Source organism: Melozone crissalis, unplaced genomic scaffold (assembly GCF_028551555.1).
Source record: "Melozone crissalis strain CALT ecotype California unplaced genomic scaffold, PUWL_Pcris_2 ptg000042l_1, whole genome shotgun sequence".
NCBI classification, from domain to species: domain Eukaryota; kingdom Metazoa; phylum Chordata; class Aves; order Passeriformes; family Passerellidae; genus Melozone; species Melozone crissalis.
This window is the reverse complement of record NW_026535820.1, coordinates 29,862,337-29,889,864: the sequence shown is the minus strand read 5'-3', so window position 1 is coordinate 29,889,864 and position 27,528 is coordinate 29,862,337. Positions and strand designations below refer to the sequence as shown.

At 40.7% G+C, this 27,528-nt stretch overlaps 1 protein-coding gene across 1 annotated transcript in view; it reads left to right on the top strand.

The window, feature by feature from the left end:
* ZNF516 (zinc finger protein 516) overlaps positions 1 to 27,528 on the top strand; it is a 101,990-nt gene that overhangs the window by 34,098 nt on the left and 40,364 nt on the right. Inside the window, exon 2 of the mRNA XM_054285317.1 lies at positions 8,776 to 10,794. Coding sequence (XP_054141292.1) covers positions 8,898 to 10,794 — 1,897 coding nt within the window. The 5' untranslated portion in view covers positions 8,776 to 8,897. The remainder of the gene's footprint in view (positions 1 to 8,775; positions 10,795 to 27,528) is intronic.

Genomic DNA, 27,528 nt, shown 5'->3' with positions numbered 1-27,528 from the left:
TTCATGTTTGAGGTCTGCTATGGACAAGTTACAGTGCTGTGTGAGTCTACTAAAGCACTGAAGTTTGGTCCTTACTGGTGCAATTGGTAGTTGTGACAGAGTGGAATTTGGGTGGACATTTAGGGCAAAGTTGCTTCGTGTAACTTTTGCTGGGGTAGGAAATCAACAATTCAAAACGTTTACCTTCAATTATGCTCATGTTTTTCTTGCATTCAGGTCTTGATGTACACAGCACAAAGGCATTCCAGTTTTAGTTAGTGGTGCAGCTTCTGAATTGATACAAATTGATTTCATGGCACTGTGTGCACTTCTGGCAGCTGAGGATGTGGTTTGTGTGTAGCTTGCATTGATGGGGCAAAGGAAAGAGGCAGCAAGAAGGGGTGGGTGGGTGGGTATGTGTCTGTGTGTGCCATGTACTGCACTCCTGTGTCTTCTGCCAGCTGATGATCCAGTCCCTGTTCTATACAGATAATGTAAAAATTGCAAAATACCTAAGTATGTCCTTGTCATGACAGTGCAGATAAAAAAAGGTACTTCTACATTTTTTCACTGTTGTAAGATGGAAGCTGAGCTTGGAACAGAGGATATTAACAGGAAAATTACCCCGCCCATACAGTTTGAAATCAGCCCCTCCACTGAAGATTAAAAAGGCCATGTTACAAGTCTGTGTAAATTGGTCTGCAGTGGCAACCCTAACAAGATCATTAAATATAAAAGCACTATTGGATGCTGGGAAAATACTGAGCTGCCCATATATATATGCATCTCCATAGACATGCATGAATAGACAGCATCAATGCCATCGATTTGAATAAGGAGGTAACACACAGATTGAGGTGACTTTGCCTGTAACTGACTTACTTTTTTATTTGAAACTATCAGAACTGTAAATGTTTCTTCAACTTTTAAATCTTAGATTTTGGGAATAATAAGCCACTAAAGTAATTCCCTTGGTGGGTGTGGCCAAATAGGAAAACATTACTGTTGCACTGAAGTAAAATGGAGGGGTTATTTGTTGTTGTCATTGGAATTTTTTAGGTTTTTTTTTTTTTTTTGTAACCTAAGTTGATGCTTATTTTCAGAATTAATGATACTGTTACAGCATGTCAAAATAAAAGCTTTTGACTTGCCAATATATATCAGTAATGACCCTAGGAAAAGAAAAATCACTTCTGCACTGGTGCAGTTCTTGGCTTTTCTAGGGCTGATCAATAATCACATTGTGCATTCATTCCCGCTAGCCCCCCACCCTGCAGGGTCAACTTTAACTAGTAAGTCTTTACATTTCAGAAAAAGGACATAGACTGCCTTTGCTTTACTAGTATCAGTCTCAGTGTTTCCTTTGGGTCTAATTTACTGTTACCCATCTAAAAAATCAGCAACTTTTTGTTTTTTTAAATTTATTTATCTGTAGTTTTTCCAGAGAGCTTTTCTCTTCTGCCTTCTGGTGCTGTGCTGAGAGGTCTGGGTAGAAACTGGGCTCAGGATGCTAAGGTTTGCTGTGGTTGTGCTATTTAAATGGATCCTCTCTTGATTGTATTGTAGCATCTGACAATGACAATGGGAGAACAACAGTTTCAGGGCCTCGTGTCTGGATGGTAACGCAGCTGCTGCAATAAAGTCTTGTTATGGTTGACCAGTCACATTTGGACAGTTATTTCTAATTAGAAGTTCTTATTTACGTTGCATTAGAAAATAGTTTGAAGCAAGCTGGTAGATTTTTGGGTGAAGTTAGTTCATTTTCTCCTCCTTGCCTTGAAAGATTAATGTTGCTTTTTGTTTTGTCCTGCAGCCAGAATAAGTAACCTTGAAAAAAATCTTGCTGTTAAAATAAGCTTTTTTTTTCTTTTTTTTTTCTTCCTTTTTTAAAAAATATAATGTAATGGTCTCCAGCAACTGCTGTAAAATAAAGGATTATTGTGGGTAGTTCTGTCAGTGTTAGACATCACCAATAGTTTTAAGTCTTGTGATGGCATTTTGTGATTTCTGCATTGTTGGGTTTTTTTCCATGAAAGTACTAGTGTTAGTGGCTCCCTTTTATTCATTTCTTCATATTAGGGGGAAATGTAGTTTGTTCATAATGGATTATTGATTGGTCTGCGAACAGCAGAAGCCCCAAGGCCTTGTCATCAATGGTACTTACTCTCCCAATAGTGAATGCATCGCTTCATGCAGCCATTCCAAACCTCGGTCTGCAGAATATAAGCCCGTAATTGTTACTCTTGTGCAGCACAGTTTTTAGGGAGAGGAACTCTTCATTGTCATTATGGGATTTTCCCCCTCAATTTGTTCAAAGAATGGTCCCTTTGTCTTGGTAGCAAGATAAAGCTTGTCCTGGATGTTAATGATACATTTCAATTCATCGCTTAGAATACTACAGTGTAACTAGTAAAGTACATTTCTTTGTCTCTCAGAAGACAAACACGCACAGTACACTAAAACACAAAGTATGCACTGAGTGGGTGACAGCTCTGTGTTTCTCAACATACCCTGTAGCAGTGTGAAAACAAACTCCCCCCTGCCCCCACCCAGCCTTGCTCCTGAGCTGATTCCTGAGGACCCACATAAAATCTGGGTTACAGAGTTTTTGTTGACTTCATTTTGAGAGCGATCACCTCGTTGCAAATTTGTACCTCCAGCTTTTTCAGCGTTAGTGTTTTTACCTTTATTTTATGGATCCCTTCCTCTGCGAAGGGTGCGGCACCAGTTGGGAAAGGCCTGACTCTGCTTTCCTGGCTGCTGCTCGGAAACCTGCTGCAAAATGTCATTAGCTCATGGAGGGAGAAAGACACAAAAACACATGATGTATTTGGAGAAGCTCAAAATAATATCTCAGGGTTCAGACAGCAAACTTTGCAAATGGGAAGAGCTTCACCAGCTGCAGGGGAAGGCTGGTTGAAAATAATTAAACAAAAAACATTTTGCAAAATGCTGCCCAAGGATTTTAAAAGCCTGAGTGGAAATAGATTAATAGAAATTTCTTGTTTGTTTTTCCAGAAGCTTTTTATTTTTCTTTTTTAGTCCTGTGTCAATTTTGGCAGGCTTCAACAGACTTCAGGAGGTCTGTTGTCCAGATTGCTCCTTCTGATAACTGAATGCATTTGAAAAATTTGCCAGTCTTCTGCAACTGGCTTGGGATTTTTGGATAGCTTTTTACTGGGTTAGTTTGGGTTACTCTCAAAAAATCCATTTAGAACTATGCTGCCTTTACCTTTGTAGGCTGTGCAGTGCCAGAATTTCCTGCAAATTCAGGTATAGGCTTACTGTTTAAAGATAAGCTTGTTCTTCTGTGCTCTGATGTAGTCTATGGTCCATAGTCTGGTGATATGGTTATGAGAGGCATTTGGGTAGGACTGGTGTGTAGATAAGGATGGCGGGATTGAGCCGTGAGTCAGGGCGATGGACTGATGAGCCCATGGGATGTGGCTGTGCACAAGAAGCCATGTCCCCTCTCAAAGTGAGGAGGAGGGCATGCAGGTAGAGCAAGGCTGGTGTGTGTGGAGGACAGAGTCTGTAGCCCAGGGAGAAGACACGGAGGGGGGAAAGGTCTCTGTAGTTCAGTGAGCTCCAGGGCTGGTGGGGCAGCTGCACAATGTTGTGCCTTTTGTCCCCTCTCTCCTGCACTTCGCTCTCATCTGGCGTCTTTGCCCTGAATGGCAGAGCCTGTTTGGCTCTGAGCGACCTGAGCCTTCTCAAATGAGCAGAGAGCCTCTCTCCACTCCAGGTCGCTGTTCTTCAAAAACACAGCTTCCTCAAATTCACTTAGATATTCACATGCTGTGTCCTATCATTTCATCATCTAGAAGGAATTTCAGTAAGATATTTTTCCACATGATCATGCCTCCCATAGGTTTTCCTTTTTTTTTTTTTTTTTTTGTTTAAAGTCCTTGTTGCTCTTGGCAGAGGAACATGGTGGTGTGATTGCAGTGTATGTTCAAACCTCTTGGAGATTAGAAGAGCGATTATTTCTCTGGTGCATTTATCTCTCAGATGGGACTTGAAATACACCCAGACTGAAAGCAGTTTGTTTTAAAAGATACACTCTGCTATTTCAGTAGGTCTGTGTGGCTTCCCAAATGGTATTTTCTTCTTTATTATTTACTGAAGAGTTTTGCCTTCTAACCACTATATATCATGCAATATGATTTTAAAAATCATATTTAATTGAGGAGAAATTTAAAAGAAATACATACTTTGCTTGTTCTGTGTTGGAACAGGAATAATTTTCTATGTTTTTCTCTGTCTGCACTGCACAGCATATTTGTATGTAAGAAATGAATTTGTAATTACTTTTCTGGTGTAGTATCTTTCAAATTCTTTTTGTCTTAATTTATTTCCCCCCCCTAGTTTTCCTGTGTTGTTTATTTTCGATTTCTCTTTTTATTAATTGTTTTCCAAGAGGCACAAAAGGTCCTTAGGAGGCTGTGTCTTTCCTTTGAGGACCTGTGGGCTGTCCTCAATACCTGATCCTCTTCCAGAGTATGGAGGTGGGATGAAGAGAAGAGTAATATGTATTTCAGAGTGTTCCTGTGTTGTACAAAGTGCTCTTTGCCTGTATTTCTGCTCATTGCTAGGCTAAATGAGGGTCTTGCAGGAGTTGTGAGGGTGATGCAGCCGTGCACCAGGGTAGCTGCTGGGCTGCCAGCAGGGACAGGCTACCACAGCCTCGCTGGGAAAGCCATGGATGGTGGTGGAAAAGATGCTGGGGCTCTGTGGTGAGAGCAAGTCACTTTGGTCAAATGTGCTTTCTCTGAGAGGAAACGACTCTGTCCAAGTTAGTTTTAAAAACCAAAGGGGTTTTGATGCCTAAATGTTTGAAATAGAGTAGATTCTGACAAGTACTTGCTTTAAGTGTGTGGGAAAGCTTGTTTTCCCTTCGGGAGCACCAGGGGAATATGACAAAGTTTGTTTTTATTTGTTCCCATGTGTGTCAAGGCAAAGAATCTGGTGAGGCAATGGTGCAAGAAGAAACCTTATAACTAAAATATTTGGCTGTGCAAAGGCATTTATTTCTCAGCACACCACCCCTCATAGTTTTCAGTCTTTGTTCATTTTTCTTTTCCATCTTGCTTTATATACCAAACTTGTGTGTAAACAGTGATGATAAGTGTATTTAAAGGGGCTGAAAATGCCTCATGGATACTGGCCAGCTGCTTCTTACATGAACTGAGCTGCTGATTCCTAGTTCAACAAAATAAACTGAATCTAGTTCCTCTGCCCCTTAGAGTATCACAGCTCCCCCAAGTAGCTGGATGGCATTTGGTGTAGACTGCAGTGCCACAAAATATTTTTAAAGACTGTATATTAATTTTTGGTTAACATTCACTTGTGTTTTCTTATGGCTGTCTCTCTGCTGGTGGGGGTTTCTGTGCTGTGACAGTCTGGGAGGAATCTGCAGGCTGGGTGTGACAGTGCTGTGGATTCTGTGTGATGAGCCAGTGCTGTGGAACTGCAGGGTGAGCTTGGACCAAAGCAGCGGAGGGCTGCTGCTCATCACTTGAAACACTTTCAGTAACCTGAGGGTAGCTGGAGGTGGCTGCATTCCATGTGTGCTGATAGAGAATTATTTCAGAGCACTTTAAAATTTGGAATTATTTCAAAATACAACCTTTTTTAGCATCACATCAGCTGAAAGAAACAAAGATAATGATGGCAAAATTTTACTTCTCATGAAACAGTAACTGGTGTTGTTTGATTTACCAATTGTCTTCTATCCATTGTGCCATCTTAACTGTTTAAAATAAAATATTTTACTTTAATCTTTAAAGTAAAAATTAAGACAGAATGTTATTTTCTGTTGTTAGAATTTTTTACAGGTGATCTTTCCCTTATTTTCTATGTTCAGTCTTCTAAATTGAAGCTTTTTTTCAAAGTTGTAATTTATTTACTGCTTTCCAATGAACCAGCTTTGCTGTTCTGCAGAGAGACCCCACTGGAAGAATTACTTCTAAGTAGCCACTCAAATTATATGAAGAGGGAGAAGTGAGTTGTTTATATATTTTACCAAAGCCCAAGATTGACCTCCATGTGCTGTGTAAAGCAAGCTCAGATTGGGTGAACACCCTTCACCCCCTAGAATTTTGTCTGTGGAATATCAGACTTGAAATGTTGTGAGTCTTACGTGTGCATGAATTGGAATAATTCAAGTCTAGGGATACTTTATTTCAACTTCTAAGTCACAGATTACAGTGCATTGGGTAAGATTAACTAATAAAGATGAAAAAAATTCTCAGAATATTTTTGTGAAGACAGTAACACTTCCATTAAGTATTTTAAACTAATAAAATTATTCAGTAGTTTTTAAGTCTGACATTTTTCCCCCTCAGGCCTAATGTAATACAGGACTAGGGGGATCTCCTGTGAGTGGCTAATACCCTTCTTATAAGTAATGCTTTCTTCATAGCCTCATTTTCATAACTAAGTTTCATTAATGAAAATGCTATAAATAATTAAAGTGAAATATGTCAAGACTAAGCCCAGGGAGTCTGTGGCCAAGTAAACAAAGGGACTCTGAAGCTTTGGATCTACATGTGCTTGGACTGCTGTGTACAGCATTCTTGTCTAAGCTTGGCTCTTAAAGCTCTTTTGAACTTTCAGACAGGAAACACTGCAGAAAGTTGAGTTAAAATGGGCCCTACATTTTAAAATTAAAAAAAAGTTGTTAGTCTAAAAATCAGCCTGCCAATAGAAGCAATATCCTCACTGGTGTAAACTGTAGAAAATTAAGAATGTAGAAAAAAATGTATAAAATACATGGAAAAAATTTGTTCCCAAAGCTTTATATTTTTTATTTTCTGAAATGGTGTGGAACATTTTAGAAGAAGCTGTTTACTTGCATTTAGCATAGTATACTTGAACCTGGTGTTTCTTTTTATGATTTAATGACTTTTAGGTATAATCTTTGGTTATAAGACAATATAGGTTGTCACTTGGCAGTTTTAGGTTGTGGGTCAGATAAATAAGATGTTACTCGAAGTTGTTTCTTCCACTGATGGGCAGTATAAACTTGTATTTGCTGTGTGGTGTGTTTGTTCCTTCTGGTGCAGCCACAATTTCAGTGGCTGACATCCTTTATTCACCCAGGAAGTTTCTTCTGAGGCTGTCTCTGTTTGATCTTAAACTACTAATTTCAAAGATTAGTTTAGATTCTGTAGTTTGTAAACTTCCTGCTCATATGGACTGCTGAATTTGAGATACCTATTTTTTTTTTTGAATAATAAAAAAATGTTTCATTCAAGAAATGAAATTGCTTTTGTAACTCATCCCTTAAATGTTATTGCCAGCTCTCTGAGGAAAAGGTAGTTTGGGTTTGATGCTGTTTGAGAACTCCCTAACATGCTAAATAGATACTAGACATGCAGAAAATCCAGCCCAGAAATGAGTCTTGTAGCAAATAAGAGGGCTTGATCAAATTAAATGTGATAAATTCTTCTGTAGCCCGTAACTGAGATGAGCATTGCGACAGTCTTGCTTTTTGTTTAGCTCCTGCTGGTGATGTGGTTAGACTGCTTATTTACGTATTGGAGAGACTCAGAGGTGAATACAGTGAGAAATCTTAAAATTTGCAGCTGTAGATCTGTAGCTCTTTGTTGAGTCATAGATGTCAAGTGATGGATGTGGGAATATATGGTCTCATTAGTGCTCTGCATATTTTTAGCTACATTTTAAAAAGCTGATGTTTTCTTAATGTGGCAATAGATCAGTTCTCTTCATTAGAGAATGCTGTGTTCTTTGATCTTAGTCATGTGGTGTTTGTAGTCCTTAATGAGGGTAGGAGAGGGGGAAGATTTTTTTTTACAGTGTAGTAATTGGAAAAGAAACAGCCTGTGTGGATTTTGATCATTGTTTTTTGCTGTATACAAGGTACTGGTGTGTTTCATCTTGCACTAAGATACTGACCCTTGCATTTATTCATGAAGAGATACAAAAATATTTAAACTTTTATTAATCTGCTCTGTTAATCAGAGTTTTTATTCTTGTTTTGTTTGTTTATAGTTAAAATTCTGTTTCATTGAGGTGGGTGGTGGTGTCATTTCCTGTGTGTCATGTTGACATAAATCACTCACATTTGAGGTAATTTGATAGCTAAATTATCACTTTGCTTTTGTTAGTTTGAGACTGAAATTTATACTTGGAGGGTCTTTTTAGTTCACTGTCCGGCAGGAAATAACTTTTAGTTTTCATGAGTGCTTTGTCAGGCTCTGCTTTTTTGTTTGCTCTGTAATCAAAGTACTGAGCGTCCTCAGCCTTTGCGCCTTTCTGTGCCTGCCACTTCAAGCACAGCCGAGCTGTCTGAGACACAAAGTAATGTTGCCAGCAGGAATATGATACTTACTAAAGTCTCTAGGAAAGCCTTTTATCTTTGGCAAGTAAGTATTTTACATGAAATTACACATGATGGTAAAGCCACAGATTTAAAGTGTAATAACCCCCACAAGAAATGTTTTCCTCATTTAAGGTGTATTTTTAGCCACTTCTGCCTGGTTTTAAAACAAAAAATATTTTTAAAGTTTGCACTTCGTTCAAGACACTGATGTCAGCGTATGGAAATAAGTATTTGCTCTTTTATGGATTTTACTTATTTAGTAATTATGCTTGTCATTGAGGTCTAGAATATCAGCAGAAAGAGAAACTAGTGCCTTTTGGTGCAATAGATTGTCATATGGTGCGCTTCTGAGTGCCGAGTGAGTTGTGGAAGCCATTGAATTCAAAGCATGAACAGGTTTGAATATGTTTAAGAATCTGTACATTTGTGTGATTTTGTTCTTGTTTCAGGTGATCTATGCCTTATGCTTACAAAGCACACAGAAATAAATTGGTGCTGTGGACTCTGTGGAGCGGCTGAAGGAAGCGTTACCCTGAGGATGAAGCAGTAGAGCCCCTCTCTGCAGAACCGTATGATTGAGAACGCGGTCCAGCCCTGCTCTGCTGCCGGACATGCTTTTGTCCTCCTGCCCCGCTTACCCCCTGCTGCAGTGATACAGATGGATCGTGGCAGAGAGGCAGAAATGGAGTTACGGAGATCCTCCAGCCCTGGCAAGCTAAGCAAGAACGACGTGGATGCTGACAAGACCATGTGCCACAGCTGCTGCATCTGTGGTAAAAGTTTCCCTTTTCAGAGCTCCCTGTCGCAGCACATGAGGAAGCACACAGGTGAGAAGCCCTACAAATGCCCTTACTGTGATCACAGAGCTTCCCAAAAGGGCAACCTGAAGATTCACATCCGCAGTCACAGGACAGGCACTTTAAGTCAGGGGCACGAGGCAGAGATGGGAGAGGCACAGCTGGGGGAGATGGGCGTTTCTGAGGGCCTTGGCGGGTGCACCAGCCCCACTAAAAGTACGTCTGCCTGCAACAAGATCTTGAACGGTACCGCTCAGGTCGATAGCAGCAAGATCTTGTTGAGAAGCAGCAAGAAGGAGGTCACAGAGATGGCACCAGCTGAGGAGGATGACAAGCTGACCTCCTACCAGTGCACCTTCTGCAAAAACAAGTTCGAAAGGAAGAAGGACCTGGAGCAGCACCTGCACCAGGTCCATAAACCGTTCAAGTGCAGGCTGTGCAGCTACATGACCCTGAGGGAGGAGACGCTGTTAAACCACATAGAGAAAGATCATATAACAGCTCAGGTCCCCAATGGGGAGACCTACACCGAGAACTGCAAGAGTGAGCTGAATGTGGGCGAGTTCCCATGCGAAGTCTGTGGTCAGACCTTTAGTCAAACCTGGTTCCTGAAAGCTCACATGAAAAAGCATAGGGGGTCATTTGATCACGGGTGCCATATTTGTGGCAGGAGATTCAAGGAGCCCTGGTTTCTCAAAAACCACATGAAGTCGCATGGCCCCAGGTCTGGGAGCAAAAACAAACCAAAAAATGATTTGGAGCTGATTGCCACTATCAATGATGTGATACAAGAGGAGACAATTGTGACCGGCCTGTCTCTGTATGAAGTTTGCACCAAGTGTGGAAATCTGTTTACAAATATGGAAAGCCTGAAAGTGCACAATGCTGTTCACTACCGTGTGCAGCCGGGCAGCACTGGGAATAAAGCTGAGGGCTTGACTGATGGGAGCCTGAGCTCCTCGGTAACCAAGCAGTTTTTCTTGCAGTGTCTCAACCTACGGCCATCTGTAGGGCTGGATAGAGTTACGAGAGGACAGCCTGGGAAAAGAGTAGCTGAGCTGGATCCGGTCAGTAGCTACCAAGCTTGGCAGCTGGCCACCAAAGGAAAAGTAGTAGAGCCTTCAGAGTATGTGAAGTATGTGGGATGGGATGAGGCCCTGGCAGATGCAGACGTGACTTATGACAAGGATAAGAGGGAGTATATCCTTGTCAACCAGGAGAAGCGCAAGCGAGACCAGGACTCACCCAGCAACCCCAAGAAGAAGAGCTGCACCGGTGGGCGCCTGGAGAAAGCCAGCAGTGTCCCAGCGGGGGAGAGCTGCCCGCCTGCCCCCGGGGATCTGGACTATCGCCCTGCCTCGCGGCAGAGCCGCCGGGGCGCCCAGAACAAGTCCACGGAGTGCTTCGAGTGCGGGAAGATCTTCCGCACCTACCACCAAATGGTGCTGCACTCGCGGGTGCACCGCAAGGAGCGCAGGAGCTGCAGCGAGGGTGGGACGGCCGCCCAGCCCGACCGCTATGGCTCCAGCAGCGAGGAAGGGGACTCGGGCTCCGTCAGCGGGCCCAGCACCCCCGGCTCTGCATCTGCCCCGGAGGACTCGGCCACCTCTGGCTTGGGAGAGGAGGGCGCTGAGGAGAGCTCGGAGGAGGGAGCGGCCAATGCCTTGCTAGGTAAGATCACTCCCAGCTTTGCCCCAGTAATTGTTGCTGGTCCCTGTGTCTCCTGGTCTGGGACACAGCGATGACCAGAGGGAGAAACAGGTGAAAGCATGTGAGAGGTCTTAGAGACCCTGTATCTGCTGCATGTCTCAGTGTGGCGGCTCCTCTCTGGCGCAGGTAATAAAAGCGAGATGATGTTTTTGTAATGTGCCGGTGAGCTTGTATTTTGATGAAGGGCACCTGAGAAGTATTTTAGTTGCCTAGAGCAACACTGTAGGATATTCAGGATAGCCCCCTGGATGTTCTGGGGGCTGCTTTTCCACAATTCATGTGTGTCCTGTTCTGCCTGCAGTGTACAGGTGTAGCCTGCGCAGCGTAGCCCCAAAGCACATAAACTTGTTAAAACGCCAGCGTGAGAGGAGTCTCTCTCCTCTTCTCCGCTTCACTTCCCAAATTGTGTTTATAACTCCAAAGGCTATAATTAATCTCTCTGGATTAAAGCGGTCCTTTGAGCCCAATGCTACTAAAGGGAACAAATTATTCTCCAAATAGCAGCAAAGTAAATATTTAAAAGAACACCATTAAGCACTTTCGTATCTTTTTTTTCTAATCCTTTATTTTTGTTGTTCACCATGCTTTGTTTATAATACCCTTTTAGAAATGTGAGATTAACCATTCTTTCCTTACTAGCCCTTCTGCTGGTTTTTGTTTGTTTTCTGTTTGGTGAACAAAAACGGTTTCCTCTCATTTTCCTTCCTTTTGTTGTGAAGAACATAGTTATCTATAGAGTTAAACTCATTTTCAAGACCATCGTGGATGAAGTAATCTGCAGTATTGTGGAGGAGAGTGGGTTTATTCAATTACCTTGCTCTTTCAGGATATTATAAAATGTTGCCTTTTCTCCTAGCTTCAGACCCCACAGCAACAAAGAGACATTTACCAGAATTGTGAATTGTTACACACTTTTCGTAATTTTTTGAAGCAATGGTGAATATATTCAAATTAATCCAGGAACACCAATTTTTGGGGTTTTTTTTTTTCACCTTTTCATAAAAAAACCTCTCCAGAAAGTCTAGTGACAAGCTAGATTCCTACAGATTCTTAAATATTTGTGGTATGATTACTTGCAAATTTAAAAGACTCAGAATTTGGCTTTTCTATATGCTGTTGGATTCTTGAACATTTAAATTTCTTTTTGGGTGCATGCCTGCTTTGTGTGCAAGTCCATCAGCTGCCACCTGAGATACTTTGGTTCAGCTGACACAAGGTGTGGTGCTAAAACTGCAGCTTTGTCTAGAGTTAAATGGGGCTGCCATGTTGCACCAGTGAAATGTACAGTGCTGCAAACAGAACTGCTGGGATGGAAAACCATTTCTCTGGACATGGGCTGAAAATACTGCAACACCTCTTTGTATGATGTTCAAAGAGGAAAACTGTTCTTATATGTTCTCCATATTTTATTTCTAACAAGAGGAGTTTTGTCATATCTTTGCCTGTTTTGCTTCTTGCCTCAGCTCAGGCTTCGAGCCCTTGCTGCAGGACTGAAAGGGGAGAGTTAGTCACACAGCACTTTGCTCTCATAGGAATTAAAGTTACTGCTTAACTGATGCCAGCAACTGGAAACTCGCTTCTTTGGGTGTCAAATTGATCCTTGTTTGCTTTAACTGTAAAGAAGCAGCAAACTGATGGGCCTGAATAAAGGCACATTTTGGAAAAGGGATATATTTGCAATGATGGACTGGGAGGGTGGCTGCTGTGTTTTATATTTGCTAATATCACAGCTGAAGAGCTAATCAAGTATTTAATTGGCTAATGAAAAATGTTTCAGTGCAAGAGAAATGGTGCCTATTACTAGAGGTTATTTAACTCAAATCACTGTCTTAATGAAGGGAACATTTTTTTAACAAATTATAGGGTTTTTTTTTAATTTGAAAGAAAGTTTAAGGTTTTTTTTGCTAATGCCTGCAAAAATGAGGTGTTCTGGTGTGGCCTTGAAGCACGTTTTGTCCTAGAACTGCTGTAGTTTGCTATCCTTTGCTGCAGCTTTTTTTAGTTACTCTTCCAGGTGAAGATTTTCCATCAAGAATAGAGCTCCAGCCCCATGGACAGGCTTCCTCCCCAGTGGAGGCTGACAAGCAGGGCTCTCAGTTCCTGCTCCTGAAATTATTTCTACAGCATTATTTTTACTCGGGCTGTAATCAGGAAAATCTTGTGCTACTCAGAAGGTTATACAATATCTGTTGTGTTTTTTTTTTTTTACTTTCCTATCTTTACTCTCTGTTTCCCCCTTTCATGCATTACTATGTTATCCTGTGTCAGAAAAGGGCCTTGGGACTGCCTAGTATAGAATGCTGTGGCCTTGACTCAGCTGAAAGTATTTCTTTGTGCATTTAATTCTTAATAATCTGAGGAGTGCTGTTGACGCACGGGGTCTTGCAGCAGGGAAGCTGGCAGGGCATCTCTGTGGTCACTTAGGGCTGAGGGTGGCAGGAGCAGGGATTATTGACAGGGCTCACTGGGAGAAGAGCAAGAATTGGGGTTGGGAGGCTCCAGGGCAGGCACTCCTTTAAACAGGAATTTGCCCTTGCTGTCTTTGTTGAGTAACATCACGATTTCTCAGGCACTGAGGTGTAGTGTTGCAAACCCAGTTTGTCAGCTGCTGGGCTGACTACAACGTGTGCTTCATCTGGTTGGAGGGAGGGTAAATACGAGTCTTGTAAAGTTACACATAGTGTACTGTGTGATACCTGTCATGCAGAGATCACACGTGAAGTCTTTGTGTGACAGCCATGGGGGAAGAGGTGGCTCAGAGCGCTTTTGCTTCCTTGAGACTTTGGATGTTTTTGAGGTATTCTGCCCCAGATGATTCTTCATTTTTATTTATCATTCAGGCCACTTGCAAAACTGTACCTGAATATTCACTGAGTTGCGTCCAAAGCTGTGTGAACCATCTGTAGATTGTTGCTCACCTCTTCCACAAATTGAGGTTTTTGGCTGGGTCTTTTTAGTGATTTTCATTTTTCCCTGAAAAGAGCCCCAGAGATATGACTGAGAGAGTAGTGAGGGATTATATATGTGTTGATAAAAGTGAAAGGAAAACACTGTTTTTATATTCTTTCACTTTCTCGCCTAAAATGTAGTTTTAGATATATGAAAGTAATTTGGGGGTTAGTATTTTTAAGGCATGAGCCCCTTCATTGCCATGATGGTTTTAGCAGTGAAGGTGCTTGGGTTTGTTACATTAGGCTATATGTCAGTCCTGAAATGAAGAAGGAAGAATAATTTTTGAGGCTGTGACTGCTGCTGGCAGGTGGAAAGATGGGGAAATGAAGTGAAAAGAATTTAAATACCTCTTGGTTCTTGGCAAGCATGGAGTAAAAGCACAGACCTGAGATAGCCCAGCCAGTGAGGAAGTGCCACAGAGGTGGTGCTTCTTCTTGCATGTAAGTGTCAGTCTGGGCTGGGAGTAAATGTTAAAATTAATTTGGGAGGGGAAAATAAAGAAAATAAAAGAAAAAAAGAAAAGGAGTGTTGTATAGGAATAAAGGAGAGGAATGCTGCTTCTGTCAAGGAAGGACATCAGGGAAGGGGGAGGATGTATCACCTTGGAATGCTGCTTCCAGTGAAACCCATCTTGTGTATTCTATTTCCTTTATCTCCTGCCTCTACTCTCCCTTCTCTTTGCCTTTTTTCCCTTCTGTTGGACTTCTCTGATTTTTTGAAGTGTTTTAAGGAGAGAGTGATTCACCTGTATTGCGCACATGGCTGCAAGTGAGGGCTGTTGTGCTGGGCCCCGTACCAGTGCTGCTTTCAGCCCGAGGAGCTCGTGACCTGACTGAGGTGGGCACAGGACTCTGCAGAATGTGAAAAAACTCAAACAGTGAATAAAAAACAGCGGTGTGTGGCTGTGCTTGGTTTACCTCAGGCATCACTGGTGGTGTGGTGGGACCTGCTTAGAACATGAGCACCGTGGAGGAGTGGGATGAGATGGGAGTAAGGTGCATGGTGGAGAGAAAGGAGAACGGGGGAAGGTGGAGAGAAGCAAGACTTTGGTGAAGGGAGCTGAGCCGGTGATGAGGTTTCAGGAGAACTGAGGGGCTCAAGAGAGGTGTGCAGTAGCATTGGAATTCAGGCCCTCCAAGGCAGTGCCAGCATTGATGCTTGCACTGAAGCTCTAAAGGCTCATGATGTGCTGTGCTGAGGTGGGTCACTCCAAGAGGATTTCCATGTGAAAACCAGAATGTCTGGACCTCTTTCTTTGTGTTTGTTACATTTCAAAAACTCTTAGAAGAGCATGGCCAGAGACTGATTTAATATCTTTTTTGGTTTTAGTAAACTGAAGAAGAGACAGCTGCCTATGAATTGCTTACAGGTTATACAGTCTTGGGGATGTAACACATACCATTTATCCCAGGCCTGTTACATGAAAATCCTATATATAAACTGGAATGCTTGAATAGAAACATAACATTGGCAAGTTCTGAGGAAGACATATAGGAGAGATTTATGAAGCATAAATTTGGACTTTGTTTTGCTCAGATATGAATTATAACAAGTCCAGGAGCTGGAAATTTATTGAAAAATGCATATTTTCAGAAATCTTTTCATGTAAAATAATTCAAAAGTAAAAGTTGTTTAGAGTTGCTTTAATATTTTAGTAAAGTATCAAGGCTGTAATTTTTGGGAGGAAAGCAACAATAAGAATAAAACAGCCAAGCAAATGAAATTAGAAAAATAAAAATGTATAGTAATTCCAGAGAACAGAGCTAGTTCTAGTAAATGTTTTCTGTTGCTAGCACAAGTGTATGGAACAGCTGCCAGTATCCAGTACCAGGACTTCATTGTTCTTACATGAAAAAGTGTTTCTCTGTGTGCAAGGGGAGGTCTCTCCACTATGTAAAAATCAAACATTTTTATTACATATCTTGATTAATTGCACTTCAGATGCTTCTCTTGCCAGACTCTCAGTGTAAATCCCACAGTATCGTGCTGCTAAGGGCAGTGCTCTTGGGGCATTTTACACCGAAGGAGATCTTGTTCTGTATGTACAATCTTAAGTATGTTTAAGTTATTTAACATATTTAGTTTGCTGAAGGAGCATATAACAAACTGGAAAATGTTTCAGTGCTGGACAATTGGTAGCTATTGCCCCAGGCTTCCAAGAAATAAGGCAGTTTCAAGGAGGAACAGTGTCTCAGAACTGTGAAGATAACAGTCTTATGCTGTCATTCACCAGTTAATTTGGGCATTGCTGAGGGGTGCTTGTTGGAATATAAAACCCTTTCGGCTTTACAACTCAAACTAGTTGTTGGGATTCTTAATTCCAGTGAGATCAATGAAACTCTGGGACTTGGAATTACACGCAAATTGATGCTTCAAATCATAGAGGAAGTTGGGCAGAAGCAAAAACCTGTGCTAGCAGCAAGAGATCCATTAGATGTTGGTTGGGGCTTAGCAGAGTTCAGCTGTTCCTTAAAGCAAATTTGGACTAGATCCATTACCTAGTTTTTTACCTAGTTTGAGCACATCCAATAATACCGTTTAGAAATTTCTCTTTCCTATCTGCCTTGCTGTAATGCAAGTCCGGTGTAATGGAACTGTAGTGATAGTCCAGTTGTGATGCATGGTAGCAAAGTCGTGTGCAGTGTGGTACTTTCTCATGATCTGAGGTTTCTCTGCAAAACACAGCAGGTTGAACCATCATTTTTGACCAGTGCAGGTCATATCTCCTGTGTATATCTCCACAGCAGCACTTGTTACTTTTTCCTCCCCTTTGGACTCTTGTACTCTCCTCAGGACTGCAGATGATATCTCCTGTGTGAGTATACACATTCCTGTGGTGTTGCCCTCAGCAGTATTTTTTGATTCTATTGCTCTTTAACTGTGGGTTGATCTTTATGGGAATACCTACCAAGGAAAGAGAACAAAATAGAAATTATGCTGATTGTCCCAAGAAAATGGATAGCAAGAAAAATTCTGGCAGCTAGGATCAATGCAGTGTGTACTGAGAGGAGAGGAGAGAAAAGCCACGGGACATCTAGAAAGTGGTTAATACCTCCCTTGCCAGGTGCACCTCACACACATGAAGTTGCTTGCTCATTCTGTATTTTAGGCTGATAGTGGGAGCTGTGCTTCAACAAATCCATACAGGAAGTGTTTGATTGGAACAGGGCAGCAGTGTTTGGCATAAAGCAGTCTGTGCCCTTTAATGCTGTCCATTAACCTGACACCATCCTGACTAAGGAACATGCAAAGATTGCCCTGTAGGAATCTTAGGTAAATTCCACTGTGCTCCTGGTTACCACACTTTGCTCTGCATTACCAGGCCTGTTTTACCCAGTCCCATGTAGTGTGGGTGGCCAGCAAGGGTGTTAAACAGCAATTTAAGTTCCTCTTGAAATGGGGCATGGTGATGAGCAGCAGATAACACACAGTCAGCTCAAGTCAGAACTAAGGATTGTTGGCTGAGCTTGGGATACTTCAGTAGATTAATGGCTTGTCGTGACAGAGATTGCCTTTATTGCTGCTCAGAGACAATTTCTTATGCAGTGTTTTGAAGTTATTAGACCAGCTGTAGCACTACTTTTATTCCTTGTAAACATTTCTGTGAGGGTGTTAAGTGTTGAAGAACTTCGTGCATGTCAAAGATACTTCTGCTGTATTTAGCTTTAATTGTTAGTGTTCCTTTTTTGCAGGTTACCGTATGCAATTACAAGTGACACAGTGAGATAGAAGTATTATTTAGGCAGTTTATTGTAACTGTGCTTCTGTGATATAAGCAAAAACACAGCTCAGCTTGGAAGAAAAATTGTACAAGTTGCTAAGAGAGAGATAGGTTTACCCAACCTTTATTTTATCTCTTAGGAAGCAAGGAAATGTGGTTTCTTAAAGGTAGTCATAATAGGATAAGCTTTGCCCTGAAGCTTATAGAAAATGCCCAAGATTATTTCTTCATACTACTACTTCCACAGTTTTTGGAAATGTTGTCCCAAGAGCTGCTTCAATGATTGCTTATGTCTTTGTTTATTCCTTCCTGAGCTGTCGGTCACCATTCCACACTTACCATACACTAGCATTTAAAAAAATATTTCCAAGGGTGTGGAAAGGTATTGGCCATCTTGGTTTCAGTCTGTGCATTCAAAAATACCCCTTTATGTTTAAGTCAGTTGCACAGGGATTCCAGTGTTGATACTGGACTTTTAGTTCTTCCTCAGTAACTGTGATAAATGTCTCCATATAGGGATGTGCACTTGGAAATCCTGCTGCACAGAACCTCAGTTTTAACAAATCCTTCACTTCTTGACACCTGCTCTGACCTTGCTGCCTTGTAAACGTCAGTTTAGCATCTCTGGTAACTCTTTGTACTGGATGTTTCTATTACATCAAACTGTAGCGTGTGAAATACTGCTTTGTGACATTTATAGTCAAAAGATCACATTGTGTAGTGCTTTTATTTTCAAGCAGAGGCAGTTTCTGATCAGTGAGTGAGGACTGCCTCCCCCCAGCTAGTAAAACAAGATTCAGATGATGAAAATTGTGATGGTAGTGTTTTAATCTGATTCCCAAATACTTTGGTAGCTCCATGACTGTGCTTAGTGGGATTCTGCTGATCTGTAAATGACGGCTAACGAGGGGCTTGTATAAATGTCTTTAATGTTAAATCTTTCTGCAGTTCTTAACATTATGGTTCACAGTTTGCCCTCGATCCAGAGTCAGATTTTCTTTTTTAGTGCATTAAGTTTGGCAGTAGGTACTCTCAATGGATGGGATGGGCTGAATTCTGCAGGAGCTGAAATGCTGGGGAGTCCCAGGGCTGCACAGGATATAAAAGTAATGTGTGGTTGGCCCTAGCCTTAGTAGATAATTTGTTTTCTGCAGGTGTGTTTTACAAATACAAGTTTTACTAGGTCTCACTTGACTTCACTTTATTACTTTTTAACCCAGTACTCTTGTTGAGGCACGGATTACTTTACTGTGAAAGGGCCTGACTACGGTACCAGTCGTACCAGTAAAAGTCAAGAGCAACTTTGCTGCAGTTAAGGGAACCCTTTGTGATGGGAGCATTGATAGCTTTTCTTATTCTCAGTTTTCTTTTCATTGCCTACAAGATTTATCATCAGCAAGCCTGTAGTTTTTAGGGACATGAAAAGCATATAGTGAATTTTATTGAAACTGTGGAGGAAAACATTGAGTTTAGTGTTATAATTTTCAGTGCCTTCAGCCTTGAAGGAGACTTTTGGATCCTTGTACTTGGTGTGTGATTGCTACTGTCCCATATATTCTAAGTGACAGGTAGGCATTATTTTCAGTGCCATGAATGGATTTGTGAATGTGTAGGGAACTTACTTTCATGGTGAATTTGTTTTTCTTGTTTATAGACAGCATGGGTTTGGACTGGAAAATTGCAGAATACTTTGGCCCTGATACAGCAATAGTTATAACTGCTGGCTTGATTTTAAGCACAGAGCAGTAAGGTTGGAATCATTGTTCACTACTTTGTTGAACCACTTGGCACCTAATGGCCTGAGATTAGAGAAGAATAGGGAAATCTTTCTTTTCTCTAATCAATGCCTGTGTAAATTGCATATCCTGAAATGTACCGTAGCGTGCAAACTTCACAGGGGATAAGACTAGGGGAGGAGCAAGTCTCAGAATTGTCTTTTGTGGATACTCTGTTGATGGATTGGTTATGCTCTAGCAATGCTGAGGGCAAAAATCCAACCCTTCATCCTTTTAAACTGCAGAATCTCTATTGAGAAAGTGTCCATGTGAAAGGCAAAAGTACTTGCTCAAGTGATGATTATTGTAACTTTGATAGGGATGCTTACTTAACATGGAATTAGAGCACTGACATACTCATCCTTGCACAGGACCCAGGGGAAAGATTTGCCCTCCTGCTTTCAGAAATTTGTTTTCCAGGTTGGTAATCTTAAACCTCACTTATTACTTCATTATCTCTGTTACTTCGAATAACAGAAAAATCCATTAAAATTATTGTTTCTGTCACATCACAAGTATAAAGCTAAAAAGTTTAGTTTTATTTGGGAGCCAGAAATTAGGATTTACTCCAAGTCAGATCTCTTCTCTTTTTTTTTTTTTTTTAATGCAGGATGCAAAATCACAGATTTTATTTATTTATTTATTTAAAGACTAAATTTAGGGTTAGCTTGCAATTTAAGGCACTCCCAAACCTTGTGTTTCTTTGAGATAACAAATTCATCAGGCAGTTGAAGGCATCAGCTACACCTAACAGCACTTCAGAGGTGTGTGTTATCTTAGGATAGCATATGTCTTGTGATGCCTTACTGCTTAAATAGCATTTGAGGCAAGCTGTTGTCAGCAAAACCTAAATATTTGTGGGGGGGAGAAAAAAGCATAACCACAAGGGAAATATATGGGTTCTTTGGGAAGTGTGAACCTCAGGTCTAAAGGGCTTTTTTTCTTTTTTCTTTTTTTTTTCTCTTCTCTTCCCTCTATCCTGTGAAACATTTTCTGGGTGTTTTGACAGTAGAGATCTTTCACCAGTGTCATGGTGGTGAAGGACTGAATGCAATGACTCAGGATGATAATGGGGTATAAAAGACTTCATCTCTTACTGTGCCTGCTGTACCCCAAGGTAGTGGAGCAGATGCTGTGTTTCCTTGTTGCCTTTTGCATGTTTTGGTAGGTGTGTGGCACTACTGAACCAAGGGTCTGATCAGTTTTCTGTGATTTAGCCTTTATTCAGTAGGTAGTAAAGCCTTTTTTTTTTTTGCTAGATAATTAAGCAAACAGATCTGTCTCTGATTCCCTTAAAAGAGAATTCAGGAAGTACAGCTTACACTGCACATGGAACATATTAATCCTAAACCCCTTATAATACTTTGCAGAAGTTTCTTGTCCTTGCACATATCTGTATCCACATGCACAGCAATTTCCCAGAAACGTCTTAACCTTAAGTACTGTTGAAGCCTGGAGAAGCCTTAAAAATTACCCAAACAGAGAATGACAAGTAAAGTTGTAACAGGAAAAAAATTAATCTTTACTTGGATTGTTCTGGGACAACAAAATGGGTGCACATAAGTGAGGATCACTTACTTGCTACTGTAATGCTAAATATATTTGACAAGGAAGCCTCAATGCTGTTATTTTTGTGGAAGTAGAGAGTGTTGTACTTTTTAGTTTAATGCACACAGACATGACACATTAGTTACAATTCAAACATGATAATATAATTTTGCAAGTTATTAGGATATTTTATCTTAGGTGTTATCAATATGCAAATGTCTAATAGTAAGGCTTATATTGGAAATGAAATGCTATTAATTCATAATGAAGTTTTTATGTGCCAAGAAGTATTTTCTGCTATACTGACATTTCTTGGTCAATTATATTAGAGCAATATTGTGTTTAAAATAAAAATGTATCTTTGCATATATTCAGTAAGTTGAAATACTGACTTCACTCAACCAAGGCATCATGGAAAGTACTCTTCATAAAGTATTTACTCAAATTCCAGTTCTGCAACTTTCTTTGAGGCCTATAAAAGCCAAAATGAAAGAAACCTGATGCCTAGGGAAGAAAGAAAGGTTGGAAAGGGCCAAAACCATCATGTAATTAAGAAGTCCATCAAGCAGAAAAAGGTTTGAGAAAGACAAAAAATTCTGAAGGTGTATGGGTTTACATAACAAGTATAGATAAATAGATCTACATGGTAAAGGTATGATGTGTTACTATTAGAGCTGCATCCAGATGATGTAGACAGCTTCTTCTGGAAGCTCACTGATAGTTCCAAGCCGGTCTCTGTTGCTGACAGCTCTCCAGAGATCCCTGTTGTTGTGGGGAGTGAGAGCTGTGCTAAAGCACAAGCCAGAAATGTGGTATTCTGCAGTAACTGCCCTGTCTGTGAATTTGCTTTCTGACATGCACATGTTTGATCTGATGCATGATATCAAGGTTATCTCATGTCATATACACTGTAGGATTACCAATCCATATTTGTTCTGTTGAGGGTCCCAGCTGGGAGTCAGCCAAAGTGCCATTTTATGATGTGTCCCGGTGTTGCTGTGGGCAAACCAGGCACTCAGGTTGGTGCTGCTGAGAGCTGGGTGATGGATGGGACCTGGCTGGGAATATTTTCCTTTGTATTTTCCTCTGATGTGTTTGTGACCTGGAGGAAGTGATAGAGGAGTTTGTATTGAAGGGTCTGGATTTCAGGCTCTTGTCAGCTGCAAACCATAGGCGGTTCATGTAGGAGTGGGGAGCCTGAGGAGCAGCCTTGGAAAAGAGCTGAATCAATGGCACAAGGAAGTAAGCTGGAGGTAAAAGCATGCTGTGTTTGCATAAATGGTGTCACAGTGCTGGCTTACTAGTGGGAGGAGGTCCATAAGGATAGCCAAGGCCTGGAGCAGCACGTGCCAGGGAGGTTGGCACGCTGTGGGAACTCATCCTGTGTGGGCACAGCTGGCATTTGGGAACAGAGTATTGTTTAAAGGAAGGAAATGAGTGACCGTGGAGAAAAAGTGGAGCACCAAAGAAGGAGGTGCTGTAACTCAGTGTCATCCCGCTCATGTTAGGAGGTGGGAGTGAACTGGGGAAGGAGGACATGCAGTGTCCCTGCTACAACCCTGCAAGATCAGTCCCAGCATCTGAAGCTGTGCACAGCAGCAGAGCAGGTGAAAGAAAAGCAGATAAAAGTTTCCTTCAGGTCATGAGAACAGTGGAAATGGAAAAGGGAAGGAGAAGTGATAGGGAAACATACTAATGAGGGATTCGATTTTGATATGTTGCATCTTAGTGTTTCACCTGGCAAATCATAAGGATAATGATGTTCCCTTGCACTTATTCATCTGAGTGCTTGAGTGGCGTGAGATAATTGTTATATTTGGAGAAAAACTTAGAAAGAAAACATTTGTACCTCTATATCTATTTCACTTTCTTGCTGTTTGGGGAAAAGGATTAAAGGTATTTTTATCAAAAATGTTATTGAATGAAAGATTCAAAATGATGAAGTGCTGGACTATGAAAACATGATTACTTAAAACTGGTGTGACCAGACCTCTTAGCTTAAATGTAGCATGTCATTTCAAAGGCACTAAAGCCAGATGGATAACTTGCCCCAGATGTTTAGATTCAGTGGAGCAGTCGCACGTGGTGTTTTGAACAAAGTTGCCTATATCCTCATAATGGTATTTTGTGAATAATACTGTAATTTCAGACACCTTTCTTTGTCTGTATTCTTTACATTAATAAATTGGCACCCATGGCAAGCGCAGTGTTTGTCAAACTAGCTTCAAAATCTTAATGTGTTGCTTTCTTGTTACAGTGACTTGAAATACTTCCTTGTTTCTTTAATGAAATACTTCCTTCTTTCTTTAATGAAATTAACAGCTCTTTGAGAGCTAAGGTTGCATGTTGGATTCATAATCAGTTTTGTTTATGCAGAATATTTTATTTTCTGTCTTTCTTTCAATTTGAGGGGCATTTATATATTAACAGAATTTCCATTAACTCCTGCTGTTTATTCTTTACCCTTAAGCTACAGCCCTTTGTTGTAGCATCACAGTGTTGACCCTGGAACCAATTAGTGTGCATAACATTCAGAGGATGTTGAAGCTTACTCTGCAGCTATTGTTTTCCAGTAGTCCTGGTGTACCTAATTCTTGTAGTGCAGTAGGATAACTCTGTTTAAGAACTTTGTTGTACTACCTGGCCAAAACCAATAGTCAGAGCAATAAAAAATAGCCTCCTTTGCCAGTCTCTTGTTTTATGGTCCCAAGAGCACAGCTGGGAAAGCTGCAGTGTTCTTCCTGCATTTGGAGAGTCGGGATGTTCTCCATTAGTTTTGATGTCTGTCACTTCCCTGGAAGTGAGTGCATGTGTAAATGTGATACAGATGTTGTATGAAAGCTTAATTGTGCTTCTCTTTACTTTAGGCTTTGGCGCTTTTCTGTTTTGACGCCCACCCTCCCACCCCAAAAGGCTTTTCCTGAGAAGAGAAGGGAAACTGTTTCCCATTCCTCTCTTACTCAAGAGTTAATTATATTCTGCACTGTGACTACACCTCAGCAAAAGCTGAATGGAGAAACAAGACTCCTGACAAAAAGGCGGAAGTTTTTAGGCGAGCTTAGATTTTCCGTTCTTCCTTAGGACTTAGAAGTCCTTACTGATTTCAGCCAAAGGAGGAAATCCCACCCTGAGGTTACGTTTCATCCATGGGCTTTGTTTCTGAGAGAGCTTAAATCTTCACGTTTGGTTGCAGGTTGTTGACAGCCAACTTGGTTAAGTTGTCACAGGTGCAACTGTAAGCAGGCAGCAGGAACTGAAGAAACACGGGTAATCCCACTTAGGAAATCCCCTAGTAGCCTGGTGCTCCCTTGAAGCAGAACACCAGAAATACAGTTAGTGGCAGTTAGGGAAAAAAAAGGAAGAAAATAAATCCTTACTCATGAATCAAAATTAAAGCAATATGCACTTCTCTAATTTCTGGGGTTACCACGTTATCACTGCTCTTCTGACAGCATTCTTCTCTCTGGACTCCTGAAAACAAACAAGAAATTGCTTGATCATTTTCTTTAACTAATACTGTACTCTGGTTCTGGGGTGCCAGATATGCAGTCAGACTGGATGAAGCTGTTTAATTTTATTCTGCTGTACTTATTTGTGCTATATTTATTTCTGTGAGTGCCTTTCTGCCCGTTGAGTTTTCATGCTTTCACAATCACCAGTGTAATCTCTTCCCTCTTTATTTGCAGCCCCCAATACAGCAAAATAAAGCAGGCCATTTTTTCAAGATGTCTGAAACCCAACTTCTTTATATTATCAGATAAGCAATAACAAGAATAGTCTCATAATTTTGATTAATAACTGCAGCATAGATTATTTATTTATTTATTTATTTATTTTAAATTTTTTTTTAAGTTACCTGAATAACGAGCGAATGAGATTATCAAAATCCGGTTCTAAACTAACATGGCTTGTGACCTATGTTTGTGGAAGAAAATTAATTGAGCAGATCTGAGACAATTTTGGTGTTTGTTGTTTTTAGGGGTTTTTTTCCCAGAAGAGGAGCTTCCTATCTCTTTCGAGAAAAATGGTCAGCTTTTCTAGGGAGGAAGAAGTATGTGAAATGCATTATTTCATATGTCATTTAAGCCAAAAAAACACAGCGACCTCATCTTGTTTATCAACTTCTGCTGGTCAAAAATACTTGGTTTTAAATTTTATTTTTTCTTGTATCTTTTTAGGACATGGCTTCCATTTTCACAGAATTATATATATGGGGTTTTTTTCTATTCGAAAGAAGCAGAGTCACAATGTCGCAGAATCATTTTCAAGTGGAAAGCTTGGTAAAGTCCCCAAGGGAAAAGTAAAAGAGAACTTTAAACAGGGATCAAAACAGAGAATTAAGGAGTAGATAATAGTATATATGAGAACTGTGAAAGTGTTAATGACCAAAATCTTCCAGAAGGATTTCCCACTGTGTATTAGCATTTTCAAGCATACAGCTGTGTCTAATTACCTAAAACTGATGCTCAGTGCAATTAATGTTGCATCTGAGGAACCACAGGGCAGCCGACCATCTATGGGAACAAATAACCCAATATCTGTGCAATATGGGCATATATAAGCACGAGGAGCTTCAGATGTTCGCAGACCTTTGTAGGCCCAGCTCATGAGCCAGTGCCATTCCCTGCCCTCAAACTGGACACAGATGCATGGAAGGCAAGTGAAAAAGAGCAGAGAGAAAGCCAGTCAGTCAGGAGCATAGTATCTAAAGTTCAGGGAAAACATTTCTAGATTCTGTTTCAAGCCATAAATAAAAATAATCCAGCAAATAGTTACTGCAAAAATAGAAGCAATCTGACTTTTTAAAATTTCTGAACAGCTGATATCATGACCCTGTATTCTTTGTTATTTATGGAAATCTGTTACTTGCCAGACTGTGAAAATGGCTGCCTGCTTGTATATATATTATTTTTAATTGCTTATAAGCCAGCAGCCACATTTTCACTAAAAGCTTAATAAAATAGGAAAGATGGTAAAGACAGCATCTCTTTATTAATACCTAGATATGAAACTATTTCAATACTTTAAACATTTAAATAATTTGTGTGAAACACAAAGGCTGGAAAAGCTTTCCCAAATAAATGACTGTCATCAAAGCTTCTTTCCATATAAGGCTCATATTTCATCTCCAGGCCTAGCTAAAAAGAACAGAAATATATGATCATCACATAATTAATAAATTACTCCCTTCTGATGGTGTAGTAATTTTACTAGGCTTTCTTTAAAGTTCAGATAGTTATTTTCCTACATTATGAAGTTTGTTTGAGCTTAATATCTTGTAGTTTGCTCAGCTATTGTAAGGCAAAACTAATCTTAATAACTGATTTGCTAAATGCTGCTGTTTGTATTTGCCTGTCCATGTCAAGTACTGCATGGGCATCTTAACTAGCTGAGAAATTATGGGGAAGCAACAGAGTTAAGTGAGTGATGAATTACTTGTTTGCTATCAAATCTGTTTCCCTCTGTCTTGTTTTCACCTCACCCTGCCTCCATACAACTGCTCAGCCAATTCAGCTGTAAATTTCTCAGTGGAAACTATGCAGTCTCCTCAAGTGCCCTGTTTCCAAACCAGTGTTTCAAACCAAATTCCAGACTTGCCTGGAAGTCTGTATTCATAAGCCTTGGGAGTGGAATAGCTGAGAGTCTGACCCATCAAAAGCAACCACTGACTGTATATGTGAAAGGTGTCTCTACAGCCTGACCACTACACACAAGCTGTTGAACAAGAGCTTGGTGTGAGAAAAATATTTTGGAGTGAAGATGGGAGTGGGATTGGGTTTTGCCGTTTACAGGAAGCATGGGAGAGGAGGCTCTCCTGATGTGTTCAGGCAAGGATGTTAATTAGTTTCTGGTTGAAATATGGCTCCACTGAGTTGGTGGAAAGGATGAGTGGCAGGTTGTAAAAAGTCCAGCATAAACCAGTATCACTGATCTTTGAGTCTGCAAGTCTGAAGTACGCAGCCCCAAGAGTCAGTCAAAATAAACAAAATTTATCTCTGGGTAAGAAAAGGTGGAGGTTTGCCTTCTTCAGGCTGGTTTCCTAACAGGCTGAGTTGGGGAGAGGATGGCTTTTGGCAAGGAAAGCTTGAGTTTGTCAAAAATACTGTAGCATCTTTTTGCTTCTGTCAGACAGAAGCCTAAGAACTGTGCTGTCTACAGAATATGTACTACTACTTTGCCAAAGCCCAAACAGGTTTTTTGACAATCCTTATGCTTCCAGTATACCCTGACCTGCCTTATATGCAAAGAGAGTGCCTTAAGGCTGGTGTCTAGACAGAGCCTTGCATTTCAGCAAAGGGAATTAAAAGTAGGCTCTGATATTCGTCCATTTGCAGAGAAAATTGTACTTTGGCTACCTGCCTCTTAATTTATTGGAAAAAATGTTAATTTTTTTGTTGATTCCTAGGATGTGCAAAGCTAGGAAAGGCATTTCAGGTGTTGCTTGTCAGGACGTAACTATATCATGGCTATTTCAAATGCCACTGCTGAACTGCTGTTGTAAAGATTAAAAAGTGGGGCTGCTGTTTGTAGACAATCCTATTCCATATCTCAGGTGTCATTGTTGTAAAGGATTATTCTGCCCTCACAAACCATGCAAAGGCAGCTCAGTGAGCTTGACCTTAAAGCTAAAATGAAATTATGATCTGTTCTGCACCCTGCAGGATGGACTGGGAGAGTCAGGATGGTGATTCTTCAGTT